Source organism: Arachis hypogaea, chromosome 5 (assembly GCF_003086295.3).
Source record: "Arachis hypogaea cultivar Tifrunner chromosome 5, arahy.Tifrunner.gnm2.J5K5, whole genome shotgun sequence".
In the NCBI taxonomy this organism is placed as follows: Eukaryota; Viridiplantae; Streptophyta; class Magnoliopsida; order Fabales; family Fabaceae; genus Arachis; species Arachis hypogaea.
This window is the reverse complement of record NC_092040.1, coordinates 116,345,513-116,369,374: the sequence shown is the minus strand read 5'-3', so window position 1 is coordinate 116,369,374 and position 23,862 is coordinate 116,345,513. Positions and strand designations below refer to the sequence as shown.

The 23,862-nt window shown below is 34.6% G+C and overlaps 1 protein-coding gene and 1 pseudogene across 1 annotated transcript; one reads left to right on the top strand and one right to left on the bottom strand.

Moving 5' to 3' along the window:
* Positions 1-16,107: 16,107 nt before the first annotated feature.
* LOC112729019 (inositol transporter 1-like) lies at positions 16,108-17,058 on the bottom strand (annotated as a pseudogene).
* Positions 17,059-18,586: 1,528 nt separating this feature from the next.
* Positions 18,587-22,647, top strand: LOC112726194 (uncharacterized). Its single transcript, XM_025775499.3, has 7 exons — positions 18,587-18,886; positions 19,556-19,664; positions 19,755-20,099; positions 20,329-20,375; positions 20,751-20,813; positions 20,940-21,072; positions 22,227-22,647. Exons 2-7 carry the CDS (start codon positions 19,586-19,588, stop codon positions 22,241-22,243), a joined length of 684 nt encoding a protein of 227 aa, XP_025631284.1. The 5' UTR covers positions 18,587-18,886; positions 19,556-19,585; the 3' UTR covers positions 22,244-22,647.
* The last annotated feature ends 1,215 nt before the right edge of the window (positions 22,648-23,862 follow it).

The following is a 23,862-nucleotide window of genomic DNA, read 5'->3' as shown; positions in this document are numbered from 1 at the left end:
TTTATAGGCCTTTTTAGGGTTTTCTTAGGTTTTTTCTAGGGTTTTATAAGTTTTTCTTCGGTTTTCTAGTGTATTTAGGATTTTCTAGAATTTTTATGATTTTTAAGGTTTTTTAAGATTTTTCTAGGATTTTCTAGATTTTTCCATGGCTTTCTATTATTTTCTAGGTTTTTCTAGTATTTTTCTAGGATTTTCTAGGTTTTTTTTCTAAGATTTTCTAGGGTTTTCTAGGAATTTTAGGGGTTTTTAGGGTTTTCTAGGGTGATCTAAGGTTTTCTAGGATTTTTAGGGGTTTTTAGGGTTTTCTAAATTTTTTTAAGGTTTTCTAGGGTTACCTAGAATTTTCTAGGGTTTTTTAGGATTTTTCAGAGTTATCTAGGTTTTCTATGATTTTTTAGGGTTTTCTACGATTTTTATAGGGTTTTCTAGGGTTATCTAAGGTTTTCTAGAATTTTCTAAGGTTATCTAGGATTTTCTAGGGTTTTTAAGATTTTTTATGGTTTTTAGGGTTTTTAGGGTTTTTCTAGGGATTTCTAGAATTTTCATGGATTTTTTAGGGTCTTTAGGATTCTTAAGGTTTTTAGGGTTTTGTAGAGTTTTTCTAGGAGTTTTTAGGGTTTTCTAGGATTTTTCTAGGATTTTTAGGGTTATTTTAGGGTTTTCTAGAGTTTTCTAGGTTTTTTCTAAGGTTATCTAGGGTTTTCTAAGGTTTTTTAGGATTTTCTAGGGTTATCTAGGGTTTTTCTAGAATTTTTTTAGTGTTATCTAGGGTTTTCTGGGATTTTCTTGGGTTTTCTAGGATCTTCTAGGATTTTCTAGGATTTTTAGGTTTTTCTAGGGTTATCTAGGGTTTTTTAGAGTTTTTTAGGATTTTTCTAGGGTTTTTTAGGGTTTCTAAGGTTTTCTAGGATTGTCTTGGTTTTTCTAGGGTTTTCTACGATTTTCTAGGGTTTTTAGTTTTTTTAGGGTTTTTTTTTATGGTTTTTAGGATTTTTTAGGATTTTTCTAGGGTTTTCTAGATATTTTTAGGGTTTTCTAGGATTTTTCTATTGCTTTCTAGGGTTTTTCTAGGGTTTTCTAGGGTTTTCTAAAGTTTTCTAGGGTTATCTAGGGTTTTCTAGGATTTTGTAGGGTTTTGTAGGATTTTTCTAGGATTTTGTAGAATTTTTTAGGATTATCTAGGGTTTTCTAGAATTTTTAGGGTTTTTCTTAGATTTTCTCGGGTTTTTTAGGGTTTGTTAGGATATTTCAGTTTTTTTAAGATTTTCTAGAGTTTTGTAGGGTTATCTAGGGTTTTCCTGAATTTTTTAGGATTTTTCAGGATTTTTTTGGGTTTTCTAGGTTTAATTTTAGTATATTAAAGGAAAAATTTCCAAGGCGTAGAGCGAAGAAAATGGTCAAACAATCAACTCAATTGAAGGCACTTAAAACCGAAACGCAGCAACCTTAATTCAAGGAGCTTGAAATCGAAGGTACAGCAAAATCAAATAACAAATTTCTTGATCAGCATAAAGTTTTCACTATTTATTTTCATTAAAACTCTATCTGTGTGTTTGTGGCAGTGGAGCGTCAAATCAGTGCAATTAGGGTGTGTCGTGATGTTGACATCGAGCGATTGTTGATGGAACTTCGTTTGGTTCGAATGTGTTTCAGTGAGGAACAGCTCTGGAAGCCAATGCTACAGGTCTTCGAAGAAACCTTACCAAATCTCTCAATTGTGAAAGATGAAGTGAACGGGAAATTCGATGTGAAGTGAAAAGAGAGAGGGAGCAGAGTGTCCACGACCTGTGGTGGTGTAGGAAGAAATTTGCACGCTTCTCTGTTCCAGAGGCTTTCGATAGCTTTTACTTCGAAATATTCTTCTTCGATTCCTCAGTTTGGTGGTTTTGAAAACTCTAGCAATACTGGTAGTGTTTTGTTTTCTCTTTCGATTTAACTCATTTCATATCTGAATTAAAGTTTCTTAAATTGAATTAAAAAAAATGAAAATGTGTGATACGAAACATACTATTGTTCTATGCCCCTTAAATTGTTTGACTTCCTTCAATTTTAAACGATTTTACTATAGATATTATAGTTCTTATACATTTTGGCATAGATTATAGTTTATACTTGTTAGTTTACTTCTTTGTTGACAGGGAGAACATGATTTCTTGGTGATCATTTTAAGGACTTTGTATGTTCTCTATCTTCTCTGTGCACTTTGATTAATTGTATTTTGTAACATCCTTAGCTGGCTTGTTTGGGTCACTTACGCAAGACTTGATGCGACATAAAATTGGGGTAGCTGTGTAGGAGCAGCATTAATATAACACTTCCATTCTCATTTCCATCATATGCTGAAGCATCCATGAATTGATTTGAATGAGAAATGTTGTTATTCATTTAGGATCGTTTCATGTACAGATGGAAGAGAACTTACCTCTATTACTTGTTTCTTTGCATACGTTGCTAAATCTATTATGACTAACTTAATCTGCTTGCAAATAACAACTAATTAGTAATTGCAATGTATTGTGATAATATGAATTGATCGAATATTTGTTACATAGGTTTTTGAGGAGCCATGTGAAGCTCAGACTCTCACAAGTCAAGAAGGTCTTTAGACTCCCAATGTCTGTATTTTCTCCTTTTATTTTTTACCTTCTGTTTTTTATGGATGACTTTATGAACTCTAGTATTCATTGTTGAGGCTATTTTTTAAACAGCTGTGATAGATTTGGCGTTGTTACCTTTTGCAGGTGAGTAGTCAGCACTTGTCTGTTGGGATGACACCCAAGACCTTTAGGCTGCCGAAACCTGGCGAGACGCTTCTCTGTCTATGGATCATCTCTTGGTGTTTACAAGGAAAATAACATGGAAGCTATATATGGTATAAAGCATATGTTCTAATTGAAACTATTGCTATATCTTGTTCATTTTTCTAGGGTTTTCTAGGGTTATCCAAGGTTTTCCAGAGTTTTTTAGGGTTTTCTAGGGTTATCTAGGATTTTCTAGGGATATCTAAGATTTTCTAGGGCTTTTTAGGGTTTTCTTAGGTTTTTTCTAGGGTTTTATAGGTTTTTCTTAGGTTTTCTAGCGTATTTAGGGTTTTCTAGCATTTTTATCGTTTTTAGGATTTTTTAAGATTTTTTTAGGATTTTCTAGATTTTTCTAGGGCTTTCTATTGTTTTCTAGGTTTTTCTAGTGTTTTTCTAGGATTTTCTAGAATTTTCTAGAGTTTTTCTAAGATTTTCTAGGGTTTTCTAGGAATTTTAGGGGTTTTTAGGGTTTTCTAGGATTTTTAGGATTTTTTAAGGTTTTCTAGGGTGATCTAGGATTTTCTAGGGTTTTTAGGGGTTTTTAGGGTTTTCTAAATTTTTTTAGGGTTTTCTAGGGTTACCTAGAATTTTCTAGGGTTTTTTAGAATTTTTCAGGGTTATCTGGGTTTTCTAGGATTTTTTAGGATTTTCTAGGATTTTTATAGGGTTTTCTAGGGTTATCTAAGGTTTTCTAGAATTTTCTAAGGTTATCTAGGATTTTCTAGGGGTCTTTCTAGGGTTTTCTTTGGTTTTCTAGGGTTACCTAGGGTTTTCTAGGTTTTTTCTAGAATTTTCTAGGGTTTTTAAGATTTTTTATGGTTTTTAGGATTTTTCTAGGGGTTTCTAGAATTTTTATGGATTTTTTAGGGTTTTTAGGGTTTTTAGGATTCTTAGGGTCTTTAGGGTTTTGTAAAGTTTTTCTAGGAGTTTTTAGGGTTTTCTAGGATTTTTTTAGGATTTTTTTGGGTTATTCTAGGGATTTCTAGAGTTTTTTAGGTTTTTTTTAGGGTTTTCTAAGGATATCTAGGATTTTCTAGGGTTTTCTAAGGTTTTTTAGGATTTTCTAGGGTTATCTAGGGTTTTTCTAGGATTTTTCTAGTATTATCTAGAGTTTTCTAGGATTTTCTTGGGTTTTCTAGGATCTTCTAGGATTTTCTAGGATTTTAAGGTTTTTCTAGGGTTATCTAGGATTTTCTAGAGTTTTTTAGGATTTTTCTAGGGTTTTCTAAGGTTTCTAAGGTTTTCTAGAATTGTCTAGGTTTTTCTAGGGTTTTCTACGATTTTCGAGGGTTTTTAGTTTTTTAGGGTATTTTTTTAGGGTTTTTTAGGATTTTTCTAGGATTTTCTAGATATTTCTAGGGTTTTCTAAGATTTTTCTATTGTTTTCTAAGATTTTTCTAGGGTTTTCTGGAAATTTTCTAAAGTTTTCTAGGGTTATCAAGGGTTTTCTAGGGTTTTGTAGGGTTTTCTAGGATTTTTCTAGGATTTTGTAGAATTTTTTAGGATTATCTAGGATTTTCTAGAGTTTTTCGGGTTTTTCTTAGATTTTCTCGGGTTTTTTAGGGTTTGTTAGGATACTTCGGTTTTTTAGGATTTTCTAGAGTTTTCTAGGGTTTTCCTGGATTTTTTAGAATTTTACAGGATTTTTTAGGGTTTTCTAGGGGTTAATTTTAGTATATTAAAGTCAAAATTTCCAACGCGTAGAACGAAGAAAGTGGGCAAATAATCAACTCAATTGAAGGAACTTAAAACCGAAACGCATCAACCTCAATTCAAGGAGCTTGAAATCGAAGGTACAGCAAAATCAAATAACAAATTTCTTGATCAGCATAAAGTTTTCACTATTTATTTTCATTAAAACTCTATCTGTGTGTTTGTGGCAGTGGAGCGTCAAATTAGTGCAATTAGGGTGGTTCGTGATGTTGACATCGAGCGATTGTTGATGGAACTTCGTTTGGTTCGGTCGTGTTTCAGTGAGGAACTGCTCCGGAAGCCAATGCTGCAGGTCCTCGAAGAAACCTTACCGAATCTCTCAATTGTGAAAGATGAAGGGAATGGGAAATTCGATGTGAAGTGGAAAGAGAGAAGGAGCAAAATGTCCACGACCTGTGGTGGTGTAGGAAGAAATTTGCTCGCTTTTCTGTTCCAGAGGCTTTCGATTGCTTTTCCTTCGGAATGTCCTTCTTCGGTTCCTCATTTTGGTGGTTTTGAATACTCTAGCAATACTGGTAGTGTTTTGTTTTCTCTTTCGATTTAACTCATTTCATATCTGAATTAAAGTTTCTTAAATTGAATTAAAAAAAATGAAAATGTGTGATACGAAACATACTATTGTTCTATGCCCCTTAAATTGTTTGACTTCCTTCAATTTTAAACGATTTTACTATAGATATTATAGTTCTTATACATTTTGGCATAGATTATAGTTTATACTTGTTAGTTTACTTCTTTGTTGACAGGGAGAACATGATTTCTTGGTGATCATTTTAAGGACTTTGTATGTTCTCTATCTTCTCTGTGCACTTTGATTAATTGTATTTTGTAACATCCTTAGCTGGCTTGTTTGGGTCACTTACGCAAGACTTGATGCGACATAAAATTGGGGTAGCTGTGTAGGAGCAGCATTAATATAACACTTCCATTCTCATTTCCATCATATGCTGAAGCATCCATGAATTGATTTGAATGAGAAATGTTGTTATTCATTTAGGATCGTTTCATGTACAGATGGAAGAGAACTTACCTCTATTACTTGTTTCTTTGCATACGTTGCTAAATCTATTATGACTAACTTAATCTGCTTGCAAATAACAACTAATTAGTAATTGCAATGTATTGTGATAATATGAATTGATCGAATATTTGTTACATAGGTTTTTGAGGAGCCATGTGAAGCTCAAACTCTCACAAGTCAAGAAGGTCTTTAGACTCCCAATGTCTGTATTTTCTCCTTTTATTTTTTACCTTCTGTTTTTTATGGATGACTTTATGAACTCTAGTATTCATTGTTGAGGCTATTTTTTAAATAGCTGTGATAGATTTGGCGTTGTTACCTTTTGCAGGTGAGTAGTCAGCACTTGTCTGTTGGGATGACACCCAAGACCTTTAGGCTGCCGAAACCTGGCGAGACGCTTCTCTGTCCATGGATCATCTCTTGGTGTTTATAAGGAAAATAACATGGAAGCTATATATGGTATAAAGCATATGTTCTAATTGAAACTATTGCTATATCTTGTTCATTTTTCTAGGGTTTTCTAGGGTTATCCAAGGTTTTCCAGAGTTTTTTAGGGTTTTCTAGGGTTATCTAGGATTTTCTAGGGTTATCTAAGATTTTCTAGGGCTTTTTAGGGTTTTCTTAGGTTTTTTCTAGGGTTTTATAGGTTTTTCTTAGCTTTTCTAGCGTATTTAGGGTTTTCTAGCATTTTTATCGTTTTTAGGGTTTTTTAAGATTTTTTTAGGATTTTCTAGATTTTTCTAGGGCTTTCTATTGTTTTCTAGGTTTTTCTAGTGTTTTTCTAGGATTTTCTAGAATTTTCTAGGGTTTTTCTAAGATTTTCTAGGAATTTTAGGGGTTTTTAGGGTTTTCTAGGATTTTTAGGATTTTTTAAGGTTTTCTAGGGTGATCTAGGTTTTTCTAGGGTTTTTAGGGGTTTTTAGGGTTTTCTAAATTTTTTTTAGGGTTTTCTAGGGTTACCTAGAATTTTCTAGGGTTTTTTAGAATTTTTCAGGGTTATCTGGGTTTTCTAGGATTTTTTAGGATTTTCTAGGATTTTTATAGGGTTTTCTAGGGTTATCTAAGGTTTTCTAGAATTTTCTAAGGTTATCTAGGATTTTCTAGGGGTCTTTCTAGGGTTTTCTTTGGTTTTCTAGGGTTACCTAGGGTTTTCTAGGTTTTTTCTAGGATTTTCTAGGGTTTTTAAGATTTTTTATGGTTTTTAGGATTTTTCTAGGGGTTTCTAGAATTTTTATGGATTTTTTTAGGGTTTTTAGGGTTTTTAGGATTCTTAGGGTCTTTAGGGTTTTGTAAAGTTTTTCTAGGAGTTTTTAGGGTTTTCTAGGATTTTTTAAGGATTTTTTTGGGTTATTCTAGGGATTTCTAGAGTTTTTTAGGTTTTTTTTAGGGTTTTCTAAGGATATCTAGGATTTTCTAGGGTTTTCTAAGGTTTTTTAGGATTTTCTAGGGTTTTTCTAGGATTTTTCTAGTATTATCTAGAGTTTTCTAGGATTTTCTTGGGTTTTCTAGGATCTTCTAGGATTTTCTAGGATTTTTAGGTTTTTCTAGGGTTATCTAGGATTTTCTAGAGTTTTTTAGGATTTTTCTAGGGTTTTCTAGGGTTTCTAAGGTTTTCTAGGATTGTCTAGGTTTTTCTAGGGTTTTCTACGATTTTCGAGGGTTTTTAGTTTTTTAGGGTATTTTTTTATGGTTTTTAGGGTTTTTTAGGATTTTTCTAGGATTTTCTAGATATTTCTAGGGTTTTCTAAGATTTTTCTATTGTTTTCTAGGATTTTTCTAGGGTTTTCTGGAAATTTTCTAAATTTTTCTAGGGTTATCAAGGGTTTTCTAGGGTTTTGTAGGGTTTTCTAGGATTTTCTAGGATTTTGTAGAATTTTTTAGGATTTTCTAGAGTTTTTCGGGTTTTTCTTAGATTTTCTCGGGTTTTTTAGGGTTTGTTAGGATACTTCGGTTTTTTTTAGGATTTTCTAGAGTTTTCTAGGGTTTTCCTGTATTTTTTAGAATTTTACAGGATTTTTTAGGGTTTTCTAGGGGTTAATTTTAGTATATTAAAGTCAAAATTTCCAACGCGTAGAACGAAGAAAGTGGGCAAATAATCAACTCAATTGAAGGAACTTAAAACCGAAACGCATCAACCTCAATTCAAGGAGCTTGAAATCGAAGGTACAGCAAAATCAAATAACAAATTTCTTGATCAGCATAAAGTTTTCACTATTTATTTTCATTAAAACTCTATCTGTGTGTTTGTGGCAGTGGAGCGTCAAATTAGTGCAATTAGGGTGGTTCGTGATGTTGACATCGAGCGATTGTTGATGGAACTTCGTTTGGTTCGGTCGTGTTTCAGTGAGGAACTGCTCCGGAAGCCAATGCTGCAGGTCCTCGAAGAAACCTTACCGAATCTCTCAATTGTGAAAGATGAAGGGAATGGGAAATTCGATGTGAAGTGGAAAGAGAGAAGGAGCAAAATGTCCACGACCTGTGGTGGTGTAGGAAGAAATTTGCACGCTTTTCTGTTCCAGAGGCTTTCGATTGCTTTTCCTTCGGAATGTCCTTCTTCGGTTCCTCATTTTGGTGGTTTTGAATACTCTAGCAATACTGGTAGTGTTTTGTTTTCTCTTTTGATTTAACTCATTTCATATCTGAATTAAAGTTTCTTAAATTGAATAAAAAAAATGGAAATGTGTGATACGAAACATACTATTGTTCTATGCCCCTTAAATTGTTTGACTTCCTTCAATTTTAAACGATTTTACTATAGATATTATAGTTCTTATACATTTCGGCATAGATTATAGTTTATACTTGTTAGTTTACTTCTTTGTTGACAGGGAGAACATGATTTCTTGGTGATGAAAATCTTTATTTTAAAGACTTTGTATGTTCTCTATCTTCTCTGTGCACTTTAATTAATTGTATTTTGCAACATCCTTAGCTGGCTTGTTTGGGTCACTTACGCAGGACTTGGTGCGACATAAAATTGGGGTAGCTGTGTAGGAGCAGCATTAATATAGCACTTCTATTCTCATTTCCATCATGTGTTGAAGCATCCATGAATTGATTTGAATGAGAAATGTTGTTATTCATTTAGGATCGTTTCATGTACAGATGGAAGAGAACTTACCTCTATTACTTGTTTCTTTGCATACGTTGCTAAATCTATTATGACTAACTTAATCTGCTTGCAAATAACAACTAATTAGTAATTTTAATGTATTGTGATAATATGAATTGATTGAATATTTGTTACATAGATTTTTGAGGAGCCATGTGAAGCTCAGACTCTCACAAGTCAAGAAGGTCTTCAGACTCCCATTGTCTGTATTTTCTCCTTTTATTTTTTACCTTTTATTTTTTATGGATGACTTTATGAACTCTAGTATTCATTGTTGAGGCTATTTTTTAAACAGCTGTGATTGATTTGGCTTTGTTACCTTTTGCAGGTGAGTAGTCAGCACTTGTCTGTTGGGATGACACCCAAGACCTTTAGGCTACCGAAACCTGGCGAGACGCTTCTCTGTCCATGGATCACCTCCTGGTGTTTACAAGGAAAATAACATGGAAGCTATATATGGTATAAAGCAAAGGTTCTAATTGAAACTATTGCTATATCTTGTTCATTTTTCTAGGGTTTTCTAGGGTTATCTAAAGTTTTCCAAAGTTTTTTAGGATTTTCTAGGGTTTTCTATGGTTATCTTGGATTTTCTAGGGTTATCTAAGGTTTTATAAGGCTTTTTAGGGTTTTCTAGGATTTTCTAGGTTTTTCTTGGGTTTTCTAGCGTATTTAGGGTTTTCTAGCGTTTTTATGGTTTTTAGGGTTTTTTAAGATTTTTCTAGGATTTTCTATATGTTTTTAGGGTTTTCTAGTGTTTTCTACGATTTTTAGGATTTTCTAGAATTTTTAGGGGGTTTTTAGGGGTTTCTAGGATTTTTAGGATTTTTTAGGGTTTTCTAGGGTGATCTAGGGTTTTCTAGGATTTTTAGAAGTTTCTAGGGATTTCTAGATTTTTTTAGGGTTTTCTATGTTACCTAGAATTTTCTAGGACTGTTTAGGATTTTTCAGGGTTATCTAGGGTTTTCTAGGATTTTTTAGGGTTTTGTAGGTTTTTCTAGGATTTTTTAGGGTTTTCTAAGGTTTTCTAAAATTTTCTAAGGTTATCTAGGATTTTCTAGGATTTTTCTAGAGTTTTCTTTGATTTTCTAGGGTTATATAGTGTTTTCTAGGTTTTTCTAGGATTTTCTAGGATTTTTAGGATTTTTTATGATTTTTAGGATTTTTAGGGTTTTCTAGAATTTTCTTGGATTTTTTAGGGGTTTATAGGGTTTTCTAGATTTTTCTAGGGTTATCTAGGATTTTAAGGATTTTCTAGAGTTTTTCTAGGAGTTTTTAGGGTTTTCTAGGATTTTTCTAGAATTTTTAGAGTGATTTTAGGGTTTTCTAGAGTTTTCTAGGTTTTTTCTAGAATTTTCTAAGGTTATCTAGGGTTTTCTAGGGTTTTCTAGAGTTTTTTAGGATCTTCTAGGGTTATCTAGTGTTTTTCTAGTGTTATCTAGGATTTTCTCGGATTTTCTAGGGTTTTCAAGGATCTTCTAGAATTTTCTAGAATTTTTAAGTTTTTCTAGGGTTATCTAGGGTTTTCTAGGGTTTTTTAGGATTTTTCTAGGGTTTTCTATTATTTTCTAGGGTTTTTAGTTTTTTTTAGGTTTTTTATGGTTTTTAGGGTTTTTTTAGGATTTTTCTAGGGTTTTCTAGATTTTTCTAGGATTTTCTAGGGTTTTTCTTTTGTTTTCTAGGGTTTTTCTAGGATTTTCTAGGGTTTTTTTTAAGTTTTCTAGGGTTATCTAAGGTTTTCTAGGGTTTTGTAGGGTTTTCTAGGATTCTTCTTGGATTTTCTAGATTTTTTTAGGATTATCTAGGATTTTCTAGAGTTTTTAGGGTTTTTTTTGGATTTTCTAGAGTTTTTTAGGGTTTGTTAGGATACTTCGGTTTTTTTTAGGATTTTCTAGGGTTTTTAGGATTTTTTAGGGTATTCTAGGGTTCTTTAGTGTTTTTTAGAATTCTCTAGGATTTTCTAGGTTTTTTCTAATTTTTTTAGTGTTATCTAGAGTTTTCTAGGATTTTCTAGGATTTTCTAAGTTTTTTAGGATTTTTATAGGGTTTTTTAGTGTTTACTAGGTTTTTTCTAGGGTTTTCTAGGGCTTTAGGGTTTTCTAAGGTTTTTTTATGGTTTTTAAGATTTTCAGGATTTTTTTAGATTTTCTAGGATTTTTCTATTGTTTTCCAGGGTTTTTCTAGGGGTTTCTAGTGTTTTCTAGTGTTTTTCTAAAGTTTTCTAGGATTTTTTTTTGTATTTTCTAGGGTTTTTCAGGATATTTTAAGATTTTCTAAGATTTTTTTAGCATTTTTTAGAATTTTTCTAGGATTTTGCACCAAGTGAGAGGTCCTTGGTTTAATACCCACCTATAACATATTTTTATAACATATACATATATAAGATGTAAGTTAGTCACACTCAATCTCTCATCCTCTAATTTATCATATTTTGACATAGTTTATTGTTAAAGTATTCAAACTATTTTAAATTATTCCAATTTAGCCACTTAAATTTTATTGTTTAAATTTTAAATATTTAATTTTTAATCATATTTTTAATTTTATCTTTAAATATAAAAAAAAATATTGTTAAACTAATGAACTATTAACAAAAATGAAAAATCTAAAGATTTCAAATTAATACATGAGTGACAAACCCCCCAAAAAATACCCCAACGACTATGACATCCCATTTTCTCTTTGTTTACCCAACAATACCCACTACTTTTAAATCCCCAATCTTCTTCTTCCACAGCCCCTCAGTCTCCCACTCTGTCATAGACCATAACGGCAGCCACTTCTTTCTTCAGCATCCCTCCGATCTCTTCATTGTACATTGTTGCTATTGCTGTTGAGGCTGCAACCTTTGAGCTCGATGCCGATCTGCTCTCTACTATGTACTCTCTTTCCAACTTTTTACTTTCTCTACGCACACCGCCGTTGTTCTATCCACTAGCAGTCTCGGCCGCCGCCTGCAAACTCTGCTGCCAGCACTACAACGAATGTCTCCTTCCGTCAGAAAATTAGGTATGCGTTCTCTTTCTTCATCTTCTATTTGTTGTCATTTCTCATTTTGGAACCTAAATTTGTGTCTCTTATTTTATTTTATCTAAATATTTGTTTTTTTCTCTTCCTCTATGAATTGAATTTATTTATTTTTAAACTATGGTATTTTATATGATTGTTTTGTGTTATTTTCTGGAATGATAGAACTTTGGCACTAGAATTTGCTTAATGGAATGGATATTGATGGCGTGTTTCTTCTTCTATTTTTTTGTGCATCTCTTAATTTTTGATTAATTGATTATTGAATATTGATGAGTTGATCAGTTAAGAATATGGATTAGTTGGATTTTTAAATTTCTTTGTTCATCTATCTTTTTTATTAGGTTAGTTGTGGGTTGTCTTTTTATAAGATAAAAATACAGTGTAATTAAACTTTATTCAATTCAGTGAGAGCTTTTTAATATTTGTGATGTGTTCTTTCGAAATAGAGGCTTAATTTGCTTGTGTATGATTAAACCTTGCTGCTTTATAAAAGAATGAACTAGTTAACATTTTGGGGCCTTAATTTGCTTGTCATTTGAATTTAATTAAAGACAAATGGAAGAATGAAGGCCTTAGTTTGCTTCGGTTTGCCTTACCATTTAGGTTCACTAATCCATCTTCATTAAATACAATGTAATAAGTGTCTTGCATATGATTGTTTGCGATTCTCAATTTATCTTTTATTCATGTAATGAGACTCCTTTATGGCTATGCAATTGATGACTGCTTGTTAAACTAACCATATTCTTGTCTTTTATTATTGTCTATGTTAATTTGTTAATTGAAATATATCAGATCACACAGAATATTATTATTCATTGAAAAAGTTAAGAAGTTGAAGAAACACAATCTCTGGGATAACTTTTGTCCCATTTTAGATTAAAAAAAAATAATAGTTTACAATCAAAAGATGTCAAGAAAGAAAATGGGTTAAGCAAAAAAAGAGAAAGAAATAAAAAAAGAAAGAAAGAAGAAAGAAAAGTTGAGATATGCATTGATATAAAGGGCATCTAAAAACATATTGTGATGACTAAAAGATATCTCTATATATGTATCATGTTGCTAAATGCTACAAAGGGAATGGACATATAACCTAAGATGGAGGAAAAATAATGAAGGATGTTGTGAGGAAATATTGAGTGATTGCTTTGGGAGATGACAAAAAGCTATCCACCTGCTGTATTTTTGGTCTATTAAGTAATAATGTAGATTAAAATGACGATAGGTGAAAACTTTTAACATGGATGTCGCAAATTATATTATGTAGGATATTTGTGTCTTTATTTGTGGTCTATTGTAGACATAGTTATCAAACTCGGCTTGACTCCGGTCACCTGGCCGAGCCACTCGTTGAACCGATTGTGCAACAAACCCGGTCGAATCCCGGTTCGACTCGACGGGTTTTTGTGAAACCCAGTAACCCGACTAGTTAATTTAACCCGGTCTGGCATCATTTCATAACCCCCTCCTCCCCTTTCCCTTTCGATGAAACCATATGCCCAAATGCCAAATCTGATACTCTTGACTCTGAGAGTCTGAGTAGAACCCCCCAACCTAGCTAGTCTCTGTGCTCTCTCCATCTCTAGCTCGGCAGTCAGAACCCAGTACTCAATAGTCCATCTCTCGTCTCTCCCCTCACCTCGACAGTCGTCACTTTCAGTCTCTCACGGCCTCACCTCGTCGCTTTCTCAGTCTCTCACCTCGTCCACTCACCTTGGTCGTCGTCACGATCCCATGCCCCTGCGCTCGCTTCGCTGGCGACAGAAGCAAATGGAACCGCATCTGGTCCCTCGGGTGGTGGTAGTGGTCATCTTCTTGCTTTTCACGGTCTCTGTCTCACACCTGGTCTTGATCTCTCCCTTCCCTACGCTCTTCATCGCCGGTAACAGAGGCAACAGATCCTGGTGGGCTGGTCTTCGTTGTCGTCTTCTTGCTTTGAGCCTTGCCGTCAGATTCCTTCGTGCAACCCGATTTGGTGAGTTCCCCCTGTTCTTTCTGTTTCAATTTTGTTGCTGCATCACTGCACTTTGATTTTGTTGCCAAAATAATTTGTTGCTGAAAGTTGAACGTGATGCTAAAATTTGTTACTGATTATCATGAACCTTGAATTTGTTAGTGAGTTTTCCCTGTTTTTTCTGTTTCAATTTTCTTGTTTTTTTGTTGCTATCTGAAAGTTATCATAGTTATCATAGCTGAATTTGTTGCTAGAACTCTAGAAGTAGAATTTGTTTTCAGCTGTAAGTTGAATTTGATGCTGAACCTATCATAAATGTGGTTGTTGCTGGAAGTAGAATTTGTTACTGGATAATTGACTTGAGTTGAATTTGTTACTGAACTTTCTTGTTGTGTTGCTTAAAAAATGCTAAATCTTTTGTTGTTGTATGTTAAGCAATGTTTTGAAAATTAGACCGAACTGGCCGGTCGAACCAGTTCATCAGACAACCGGCAAAAAAAAGATCCGATCTAGAGTGTAAAACCATTCAATCCAAAACCGTTAGTAAATCGCTTAATCGGCCGGTAATCAGCCGGTTGGACTGGACCGGGAACCGACCGGTTCTTTTAAACGCTATGTTTTGAGCCTTTTTTTTTAAAAGGAAACCAACGCGTAAACGCTCACCCTCACCCACCCCCTTCCCCCAAGCGAAATTCAGAATTGAAAAGCAAAGCTTGCAAGTTCAAAAAATAGGGTTCTGGGTCCTGCCGCGCCGTCCGTTGTTCTCGGCGCCTCCGCGGCCTCTTCCTTTTTCCTGTTTCGAACCCAGCCACTCTCTCGGCACATCGTCTGGTTGAGGGTTAGAGCTGCTTGCCGTCTATTCGTCGGCGTCGTCTCCCCGGTCGCCGTCGTCTGTTCGTCGCTCTACTCTTCGTCGGAGGTTAGTGGCACTGCTTTCAGGCTTACAGGGTTTTTCACTTCTTCGGTTCTTGCTTTTATGCTCTGTTTAGTGATTTACTGATTCTAAATGTGGATTGAAATTAAATGGTTGATTTTGTGTTGTTAAAATAGATTTTTTACTCTGCTGCTGCTCTTTTTAATTTCCGAGAAAGTGGTGAAGTGGAGAAGAAGGAATAACAGTGGTCGTCGCCTGGTGGCCGTCCTGCTCGCCGTCGTCTACTCGCTGTCGCGCTCAACTGCTCAGATCGAAGGTCGGTGCACATTGCTATTGCTTGTTCTTCTTTTTTTATGCTCTGTTCAGAAGTGAGAACGAAGGGTTTAGGGTTTTACTACTGTTAATGCTATTGTTGAATGATTAACTCTGCTGTTATTGCTGTGCTGTACTCTGTTTGGTTTTTTTTCTATGCTGTATTGAAATAATTATACTGAAACTTTGATAATTCTTTGTTAATTATGTTAAAATTTTGATCAATCTGCTGTCTGCTGAAAATGTTACTAATCTTTGTTAAAATTGTGGTGAGGTGTGAGCTTTTATTTGTTCAATGTAATCACTTTATTAAAATGATACTAAAGCATGAGCTTTTATATGAATGATTGAGTCTTCTCTATTGTATTGAACTGAATTTATTTATTAAATTTTTTAGTTAAATTCTGCCAAGTTGTATCTTGTTTTGAACTGATTAAAATGAATGATGGAATTTTTATTGTTGAATTTTTGTTGTTAAATCTTGTTTCCATTGAAAAAAAGAAACTAAAAGGAGTAGAAAGCTTCCACAAACTATAGAATATTAAGTTAATTCCCACAAAAAAACATATGCAAATGTCATGAGTTATGCAAAAATAGCATAAACAACTTACATGAATTCCATGTATTGAAGTTTATTAATGATCATGTTTCACAGCAATAGTATAAGCAAATATCAATGCTTCTACAAATTATTAACTGTTAATATCTATTTTTGTACAATTGTTCTCTCTGTTTTAGATGTTGAGTATTGCTAATTTTCAAAATATCAGTGCTCAACCTCTGCATATTTGGTCTATGTTCACTTATCTTTTCAATCATTTGGTTGCCAAAGAAATGAAGAATCAAGGAGTTTTAATCAAGGTTAAAAAAACCGGACCGGTCATCAAACCGCTCTAGTCACTGGTTCACTGGTTTAACCGGTGATTCAACCGAAAAAACCGTTTTATAATAGAATAATAAATAAATTATAAATACACATCCAAAAAAATAATTATAGTCTAATATAAATCTTAAAATATCTTCAAAATTTAAAACACTACATAAAATATTTCATCAGTCACTGATTCTCAGAAGTTGAGATTGAGTATTTCCCTTCATATATAACAACTCATGAACTGAATTGAATGCTTCAATACTACTACTGATATTGAATGTTGACTCGAACAATATTCAAAACGAATGGAATAAGTAACATGAATACATTACAACATATAACAAATTGACTGCTAATGCATTGTGCAAAAAAGGTTGCATGCATTCTAATCAGAGTAGAACTAGGATCCATTTGCATACTTAAGATTGAAGAAGGCTCTGAGTGCGAGGATTCTTACCCCAAGCTCTATCCTTCCATAAAATCTCCACTTCATCAAACGTCAACCCTTTGGTTTCAGGAACAAAAACAAGCACAAACAGAAACACAAGCACAGCTATGCCTGCAATGATCAAGAAAGTAGGACCAATTCCTGCACCTTGAGCAACTGATAGAAATGACTCTGCTACAATCAAATTGGAAACCCAATTGACAGTTGCAGACATGCCGCCGTAAATTCCTCGATATTGTTCGGGATATATCTCTGAGTTTACTGTCCAAGGCACAGTCCCCATCCCCGGTGAGAAGAATGCAATATACAGGGCCAATCCTAGAACCGCAAGCCATCCATACAAAGCATTTTCAGATGATTGCTTGAAAAATGAAATGGATAGGATGATCAGTGATACTATTACTCCTGCTAAGCTATAGAGGGACAGTTTTCTTTGCCCTGCGTGGTCGATAAGGTAAATGCCAAGAATGGTGCCGCAAGCATTCAAGCCACAACTATGAGGGATAGAAGAAGAGCTAACTCATTAGAGCGGAAGCCAGCCATTTGCACAATCGTTGGGCTGTAGTACATTACTGTGTTAATGCCTGTAAACTGATGAAAAGCCTGCACAATCAACCATCATATGCTTGGTAAAGAATAACTAGTTTATTTGAGAAACACTCAGGAGCCATTCAAGTATTCAACACAACACCTTATCTGCCTACAACATTCAGCCATTCAACACAATACAATTCTGCCTACAGCATTCACCCATTCAACTTTTTTTTAAATAGAGTAAATATCCACTTTCCAGCCTTGACAAAACACCGAAACAGAGTAACAAAGCAAAACACAAAAACATGAATGTATGAAACAGAACATTATGCGAAGACGAAGATTATGAAGACGAAGTAAGAGGCCAGCGAAGACGACGCGTTCTGGAATCAGAACCATACATTCTAACATAGAAGATGAAACAGAGAAGATGAAAGTATGAAACAGAGGAGTCACTCACCTGGGTGCTGACGAAGCGAAGACCAGCGAAGACGAAGCAAAAGGTCAGCGAAGACGAAGCAAGAGACTAGGCGACCGCGGTGGCGCTGACGACCTGAGAACCCCGGCAACGGCGGTGGCTACTGGGCTGGGATTTAGGAATGCTTCAGAGCTAGGGTTCACGAGACGAGACTGAGACGAATGAATGTGGGATGGAGGGCTGCCGGTGTTGACTGTTGAGGACCGCGCGATGAGAGGGCTACTGCTTGCTGGTGTTGAGAAGATGAAGACGATGGAGATGGAGGGCTACTGGGCAGGGAACCAGGCGACGATGGAGGGTTACTGGGGCTGAGGTCCAGGCGATGGCGGTGGCGCTGACGACCTGTGACCGCGGGGACGAAGGATGGCGACAGGGGGGCTATGGTTCAGGGCGGCTAGGGTTATCCATTGGAGATGATTCAGATGAATCATGAATGAATGGGGTCGGGGGAAGAAAGGGGGGGTGGGGTGCTCCGGGTGCTCCACGAGCGAGTCGGGTCGGGTTCATTTTTTTATTTTTTTAAAAATCATAAAACGGCATCGTTTAGCGTAACCGGCCGGTCACCGGTTCGGTCCAATCGGCCGGTTTTTGGCCGGTTCACCGGTTCTTGAGCGGTTCTTCTGTGCACAGTTTTCAGATGAGGACCGGACCGTTTGCAGCGCCGGTTCGTGGTTAAACCGGTCGAATCGGCCGGTCCGGTCCATTTTTCAGAACCTTGGTTTTAATTTTTATTTGTTTTTTTAATGAGCTTCAAGTCAATAAAATTATTGAATGTGACCTCTATGATGTATTGCACATAAGATGAGGAAAATGTTGATCAAGCTCCAAATTTGTCCTATGAAGATATAGATGTCGATTTTAAGATCACTTGGACTTGATTATCGATTATGTTATCTTTTGCTTGCTCTTGTTTATTTAAATAGAGAAAGTATTTTGTACTAGAAACTAGTTTATTATCTCTTTTTACATTATTAGTTGTCAAAAATTAACATTTGATTATTATTAATATGTTTGTAAAGACTTGCATTTTAAGTTTTAGTATGTAATTTTAATTTCATTTATATAATTTTATATTTTTTAAATTATGACCGGGTCAACCAGGTGAATCAGTAACTCACTAGTTGAACCAGTGACCCGGTGAACCGGTCATATGACCGGGTGAATTATCGGTTCGGTTCTGATAACCATAGTTGTAAAAACCGGTGAACTGGACCCATAACCAGTCCGGACGAGTGGTATGACCGGATAAGGAAGGGAACCGTTGAGAACCGGGTTGAACCGGCTGGTTTTGCTGAAAACCGGAAAACCGGCGGTTTCTGATTAACCGACCGGTTCGAAAACGTTTTTTTTTATTCCTTTTCCAAAACGACGTCGTTTTGGTTTATTTTAAAAAAAAAAGAAAAAAAAAAAGAAAGGTCCTCGTAATTACGGACCCCAGCCCCAAACCCCACCCCCAGTTCCACTTTTCCCCTCCCCCCAACCCTAATGTGCGAACTGCTAACCCTCTCCGCCTCACCTCATTCTACGTCACTCACCCAGCCACCGCCGCCAGCCGCCCGCCGTCGTCCTCTTCGTCTCACCGCCGGTCAGAACTCTGAAGTCTGAAGGAACCAACGAAGTAGGAACAGGACAGAGACAGACCCGCGGCTGTCTCTCATCGCCGTCGCCGCACCGTCGCCCTCGCCGTTGCTGCGCCGTCGATCTCGCCGTTGCCTCGCTCTTCTGCTCTGTCAAACAGGTTAGCTCCAGTTCTCCTCTGTAGCCTGTTCTGCACTTCTTGCTGTTACAGTGTTATGCATATTTATGCTTGTTGAAATTTCTGGGATGAATATGCTTGTTGAAACTTGAAAGCTTGAATCTGTTATGAATAATGTTAATCTATTATTGTTCTGTTATGATTTATGAATATGCTTGTCTTGCTGAATAGGGAATTTAACTGTTTAAGATTGCTTGTTGACTAATGCTTGTCTAGGATGAATATGCTTGTGCTGTGAATTTAACTATTTAAGATTGCTGTGAATTTAACTATTTAAGCCTTTAAGGTTGCTGTCTTGCTGAATAGGGAATACTGGAATAGGAATTAAGGCAACTAACAATATGTATTTTGAATGTTTATCTTTGTATTAGTTATATTTAGACTTTGAAACTTGGTTGTTTTTAAAATGTTGGTGAAGAACTAACAATATGTATTTTGAATTTATTAAGTTTATGACTATTTTTAGTATTTTATATTTTTTATTTATGTGAAACCGGTTTTATTGGTTCAACCAGTGGTTTATCGGTTGAACCAATAAACCAGTGAACCAGTAACCTGACCGGTTCGATCATCGGTTCGGTTTTTACAACTATGCTGATAACTATGATTGTAGCCATTTTTTCTTACTATATTATTTTTAGTATATTAAAGGCAAAATTTCCAAGGCGTATATCGAAGAAAATGGTCAAACAGTCAACTCAATTGAAGGAACTTAAAACCCAAACGCAGAAACCTCAATTCAAGGAGCTTGAAATCGAAGGTACAGCAAGATCAAATAACAAATTTCTTGATCAGCATAAAGTTTTCACTATTTATTTTCATTAAAACTCTACCTGTGTGTTTGTGGCAGTGGAGCGTCAAATCAGTGCAATTAGGGTGGTTCGTGATGTTGACATCGAGCGATTGTTGATGGAACTTCGTTTGGTTCGGTCGTGTTTCAGTGAGGAACAGCTCCGGAAGCCAATGCTGCAGGTCTTCGAAGAAACCTTACCGAATCTCTCAATTGTGAAAGATGAAGGGAATGGGAAATTCGATGTGAAGTGGAAAGAGAGAGGGAGCAAAATGTCCACGACCTGTGGTGGTGTAGGAAGAGATTTGCACGCTTCTCTGTTCCAGAGGCTTTCGATTGCTTTTCCTTCGGAATGTCCTTCTTCGGTTCCTCAGTTTGGTGGTTTTGAATACTCTAGCAATACTGGTAATGTTTAGTTTTCTCTTTCGATTTAACTCATTTCATATCTGAATTAAAGTTTCTTAAATTGAATTAAAAAATGGAAATGTGTGATACGAAACATACTATTGTTCTATGCCCCTTAAATTGTTTGGCTTCCTTCAATTTTGAACGATTTTACTATAGATATTATAGTTCTTATACATTTTGGCATAGATTGTAGTTGATACCTATTAGTTTACTTCTTTGTTGGCAGGGAGAACAGGATTTCTTGGTGATAAAAATCTTCATTTTAAGGACTTTGTATGTTCTCTATCTTCTCTATGCACTTTGATTAATTGTATTTTGTAACATCCTAGCTGGCTTGTTTGGGTCACTTACGCAGGACTTGATGCGACATAAAATTGGGGTAGCTGTGTAAGAGCAGCATTAATATAGCACTTCCATTCTCATTTCCATCATGTGCTGAAACATCCATGAATTGATTTGAATGAGAAATGTTGCTATTCATTTAGGATTGTTTCATGTACAGATGGAAGAGAACTTACCTCTATTACTAGTTTCTTTGCATATGCTGCTAAATCTATTATGACTAACTTAAACAGCTTGCAAATAACAACTAATTAGTGATTGCAATGTATTGTGATAATATGAATTGATTGAATGTCTGTTACATAGGTTTTTGAGGAGCCATGTGAAGCTCAGACTCTCACAAGTCAAGAAGGTCTTCAGACTCCCAATGTCTGTATTTTCTCCCTTTATTTTTTACCTTATATTTTTTATGGATGACTTTATGAACTCTAGTATTCATTGTTGAGGCTATTTTTTAAACAGCTGTGATTGATTTGGCTTTATTGCCTTTTGCAGGTGAGTAGTCAGCGCTTGTCTGTTGGGATGACACCCAAAACCCTTAGGCTGCCGAAACCTGGCGAGATGCTTCTCTCTGTCCATGGATCACCTCTTGGTGTTTACAAGGAAAATAACATGGAAGCTATATATGGTATGAAGCAAATGTTCTATTTGAAACTAATGCTATATCTTGTTCATTTAGTTTCTTGTTGCATTAAGAGAAGGCGACAACTCTTTTTGTTTAACATCTGCATACTTTCCCAAACATAAACTTCCAAGATGGTACTCGAAAGTTTATGCCGCTAATAAAAATAACCTGGAAAGATAACAAATAAGCTCCAAGAGATTTAAAAAGTGAGAAAACTAACTGGATATTAGTTATATTTTTTCATAAAATACTTTAGATATTAGATTTCGATGCGATTTTTTGTAAGTATTATTAGAAAAATGAGACTTTGTCATAGTTAAAATTTGGTGATTTGTCAAGGAATTTTTTCAATGTGTTTTGTGAATGATTGAATTTAAAATAAAATGCACAAGTTGTTTGCTAAATACAAAATTCCTTTATCATTTATGTAAAAAAAAATATGATATTTTTGTTAATTTTGTCATGTTTTTAAATCTTTTGAGACTTCTTTGTCATTCATAGAAATCTTATTTGGTTATTTTTCATAGCGATATGAGTTTTTTGGTGCAATTTCGGTAGTTTACCTTGTTCCTAATAGCATGTGAGCTATTTTTAGCTCAATTTGTTAGTTACTTTATAAGCTAAGCTCTTGAGCCGGTGAGCTACTGAGCTTGAGCTAAAAATTTGAGCTCATTTATTAAATGAGTCAAACTTAACTTTGCTATGTTCCATGAGCAGGGTTGTATATTCATTTATCGGTTCACATAGATATGTAGATGCCTGAGACCTTGGCATAATATCACCTATATCATTGTATATTATCAACAATAATATATAATATCTCAATTATTTGCATAATGTGTCTTGTAGATTAAATATGTTGAAAATAAGTATGTACTTATAGCCAAAAGCTTAATTAATATCTAAGGGTTAATGTTTAAAATAGTCTTTGAAATTTTACTCGTGCATCAAGATTCCATAATAAGATTAAGCTCGATAATAAATTAGTCAAACCATGAGTTGAGCTAAATATTATCAAGCTGAGTTTGAGCATTGTCAATTTTGGGGTTGACTTTGCGTAATTTCAACCCTTGATTTTGTTTTTGTTCTTTCACACTGAATGAAAATCCTGGAATCTTCCAGAATACTCTAGTTATGATATCTATTATTATCTGCAGAGTCAGAAGAAGGTTAAATGCCTGCTAAAGCTATTATGCGCACTAACAGTACCATTCTCTTCATCTCCTTAGAGGATGGCCATGTAAATTTGGTGTCCCCTAGTTCATCATTTTTCATTTAATGTTCTACAGTTTTAGATGAATGCCATTGACTAATTAGATCAAAGAAATGCAAGTATTGGTTTTCAGTTGCTAGACCATTCTACAAAGTTGCTTATACCCTATAGTTTCAAATTCAGTGTTGGTTTATACTTGGGGAAGCATAATTGTTAGATTATTACATAGTTACATTGAGGTTCAGTTATTTAGTTAGTAATGAGAATTATTCTCCTAAATATGTTGTTAGGATTGGTTTCATTCTGTTAAGAGTAGTACAAACTACTTAAAATGAGTATGTAAGTGATAGCTATGATTGATTGTATCGGTCAACCTCATTTTAAATTTATGCTTAGATTTTTCTCCCAGCCTACTCAATGTCTCAGCCTCCATGCCTACTCAATTTGTCTGAGCCTCCATGCATTCCATTGGCTATTGACATTTGTTAACCCTTCGTGTTATAAATTTTAATAATTTGAATTGTGTATTCTCTTTGCTAATAGATGTTTTATATTGTTATGAAAACCATCATGTAATATTTAATTTGAAAGTAATAGCAGAAGCAATAGAATAATAGCAAGCGGCATACAATCCCATAAAAAAAGAAAAGAAAAAGGTAGACTTAAGTTGATTGTGCAATAAATCTTTCTCCTTTTTCACCCTATCGACGTTTGCAATGTAGCATTTGGATTAAATACATTTGAGATTTTTCGTTTGCACCGGAAAAGTTTTTGAGATTTTAAATACATTATAAATATCTTTAAGATTAAAAAAATTGTATTTTTATCATTTCAACAAATATTTATCGTCAAAACTAAAGTAACGTTGTTTTGTCTAATTCAAGTTATTCAAGATATGATGTGTAACTCGACAGAGAGGGGATAGGAACCATGTGGTGCAATTTTTTTAATCTTAGAGATTTTTATAGTGCAATTAAAATTTTGGTGATTTTTTTTTATGCAAGCAGCCAATTTTACTGACTACTTTAGAGTTTAATAGAGTTTACGTCGTAATATTTTTTCTTATGTTGCAAATAGTTGGTGTTTTTTTATCTTGAAGCAGTTGGTGTTTAATCCATGGCCTGACTATTGGCATACTTTTTGCTCAAAGATAAAGTCTCTGTATTATATTTAGTGGGAAGTATATAAAAATAAGTTATATGTCAGGATCCTGTTTAGTTGAAGATAAATATAGAAATTGAAATAAACAAAATTACTAAAATATCTTTACTAATAAAAAAAATTAAAATTAGAATAAAATTTTCATTCGGTTATCCCACACATTGAAAACAAAAGAAACAAAGAAGAGAGAGCAGAGACAACAAAAAGATAGAGAAAAAAGGAAGGAAAAAGAAAAAAGAGGGGAGGGAGAGACGACGCCAATGGTAGGGGTGTTCGTGCAGTTTGGATCAGTTTTGAGTCAAACATTCACTTGATTCGAATACTAATTTTACTTGCGGTGTGGTTTGGATGGAATTAGATTTTGCGGTTTTGTAAATAACAAAATTAAATATAATAAGTTTCAACATCAAATTTTAAAT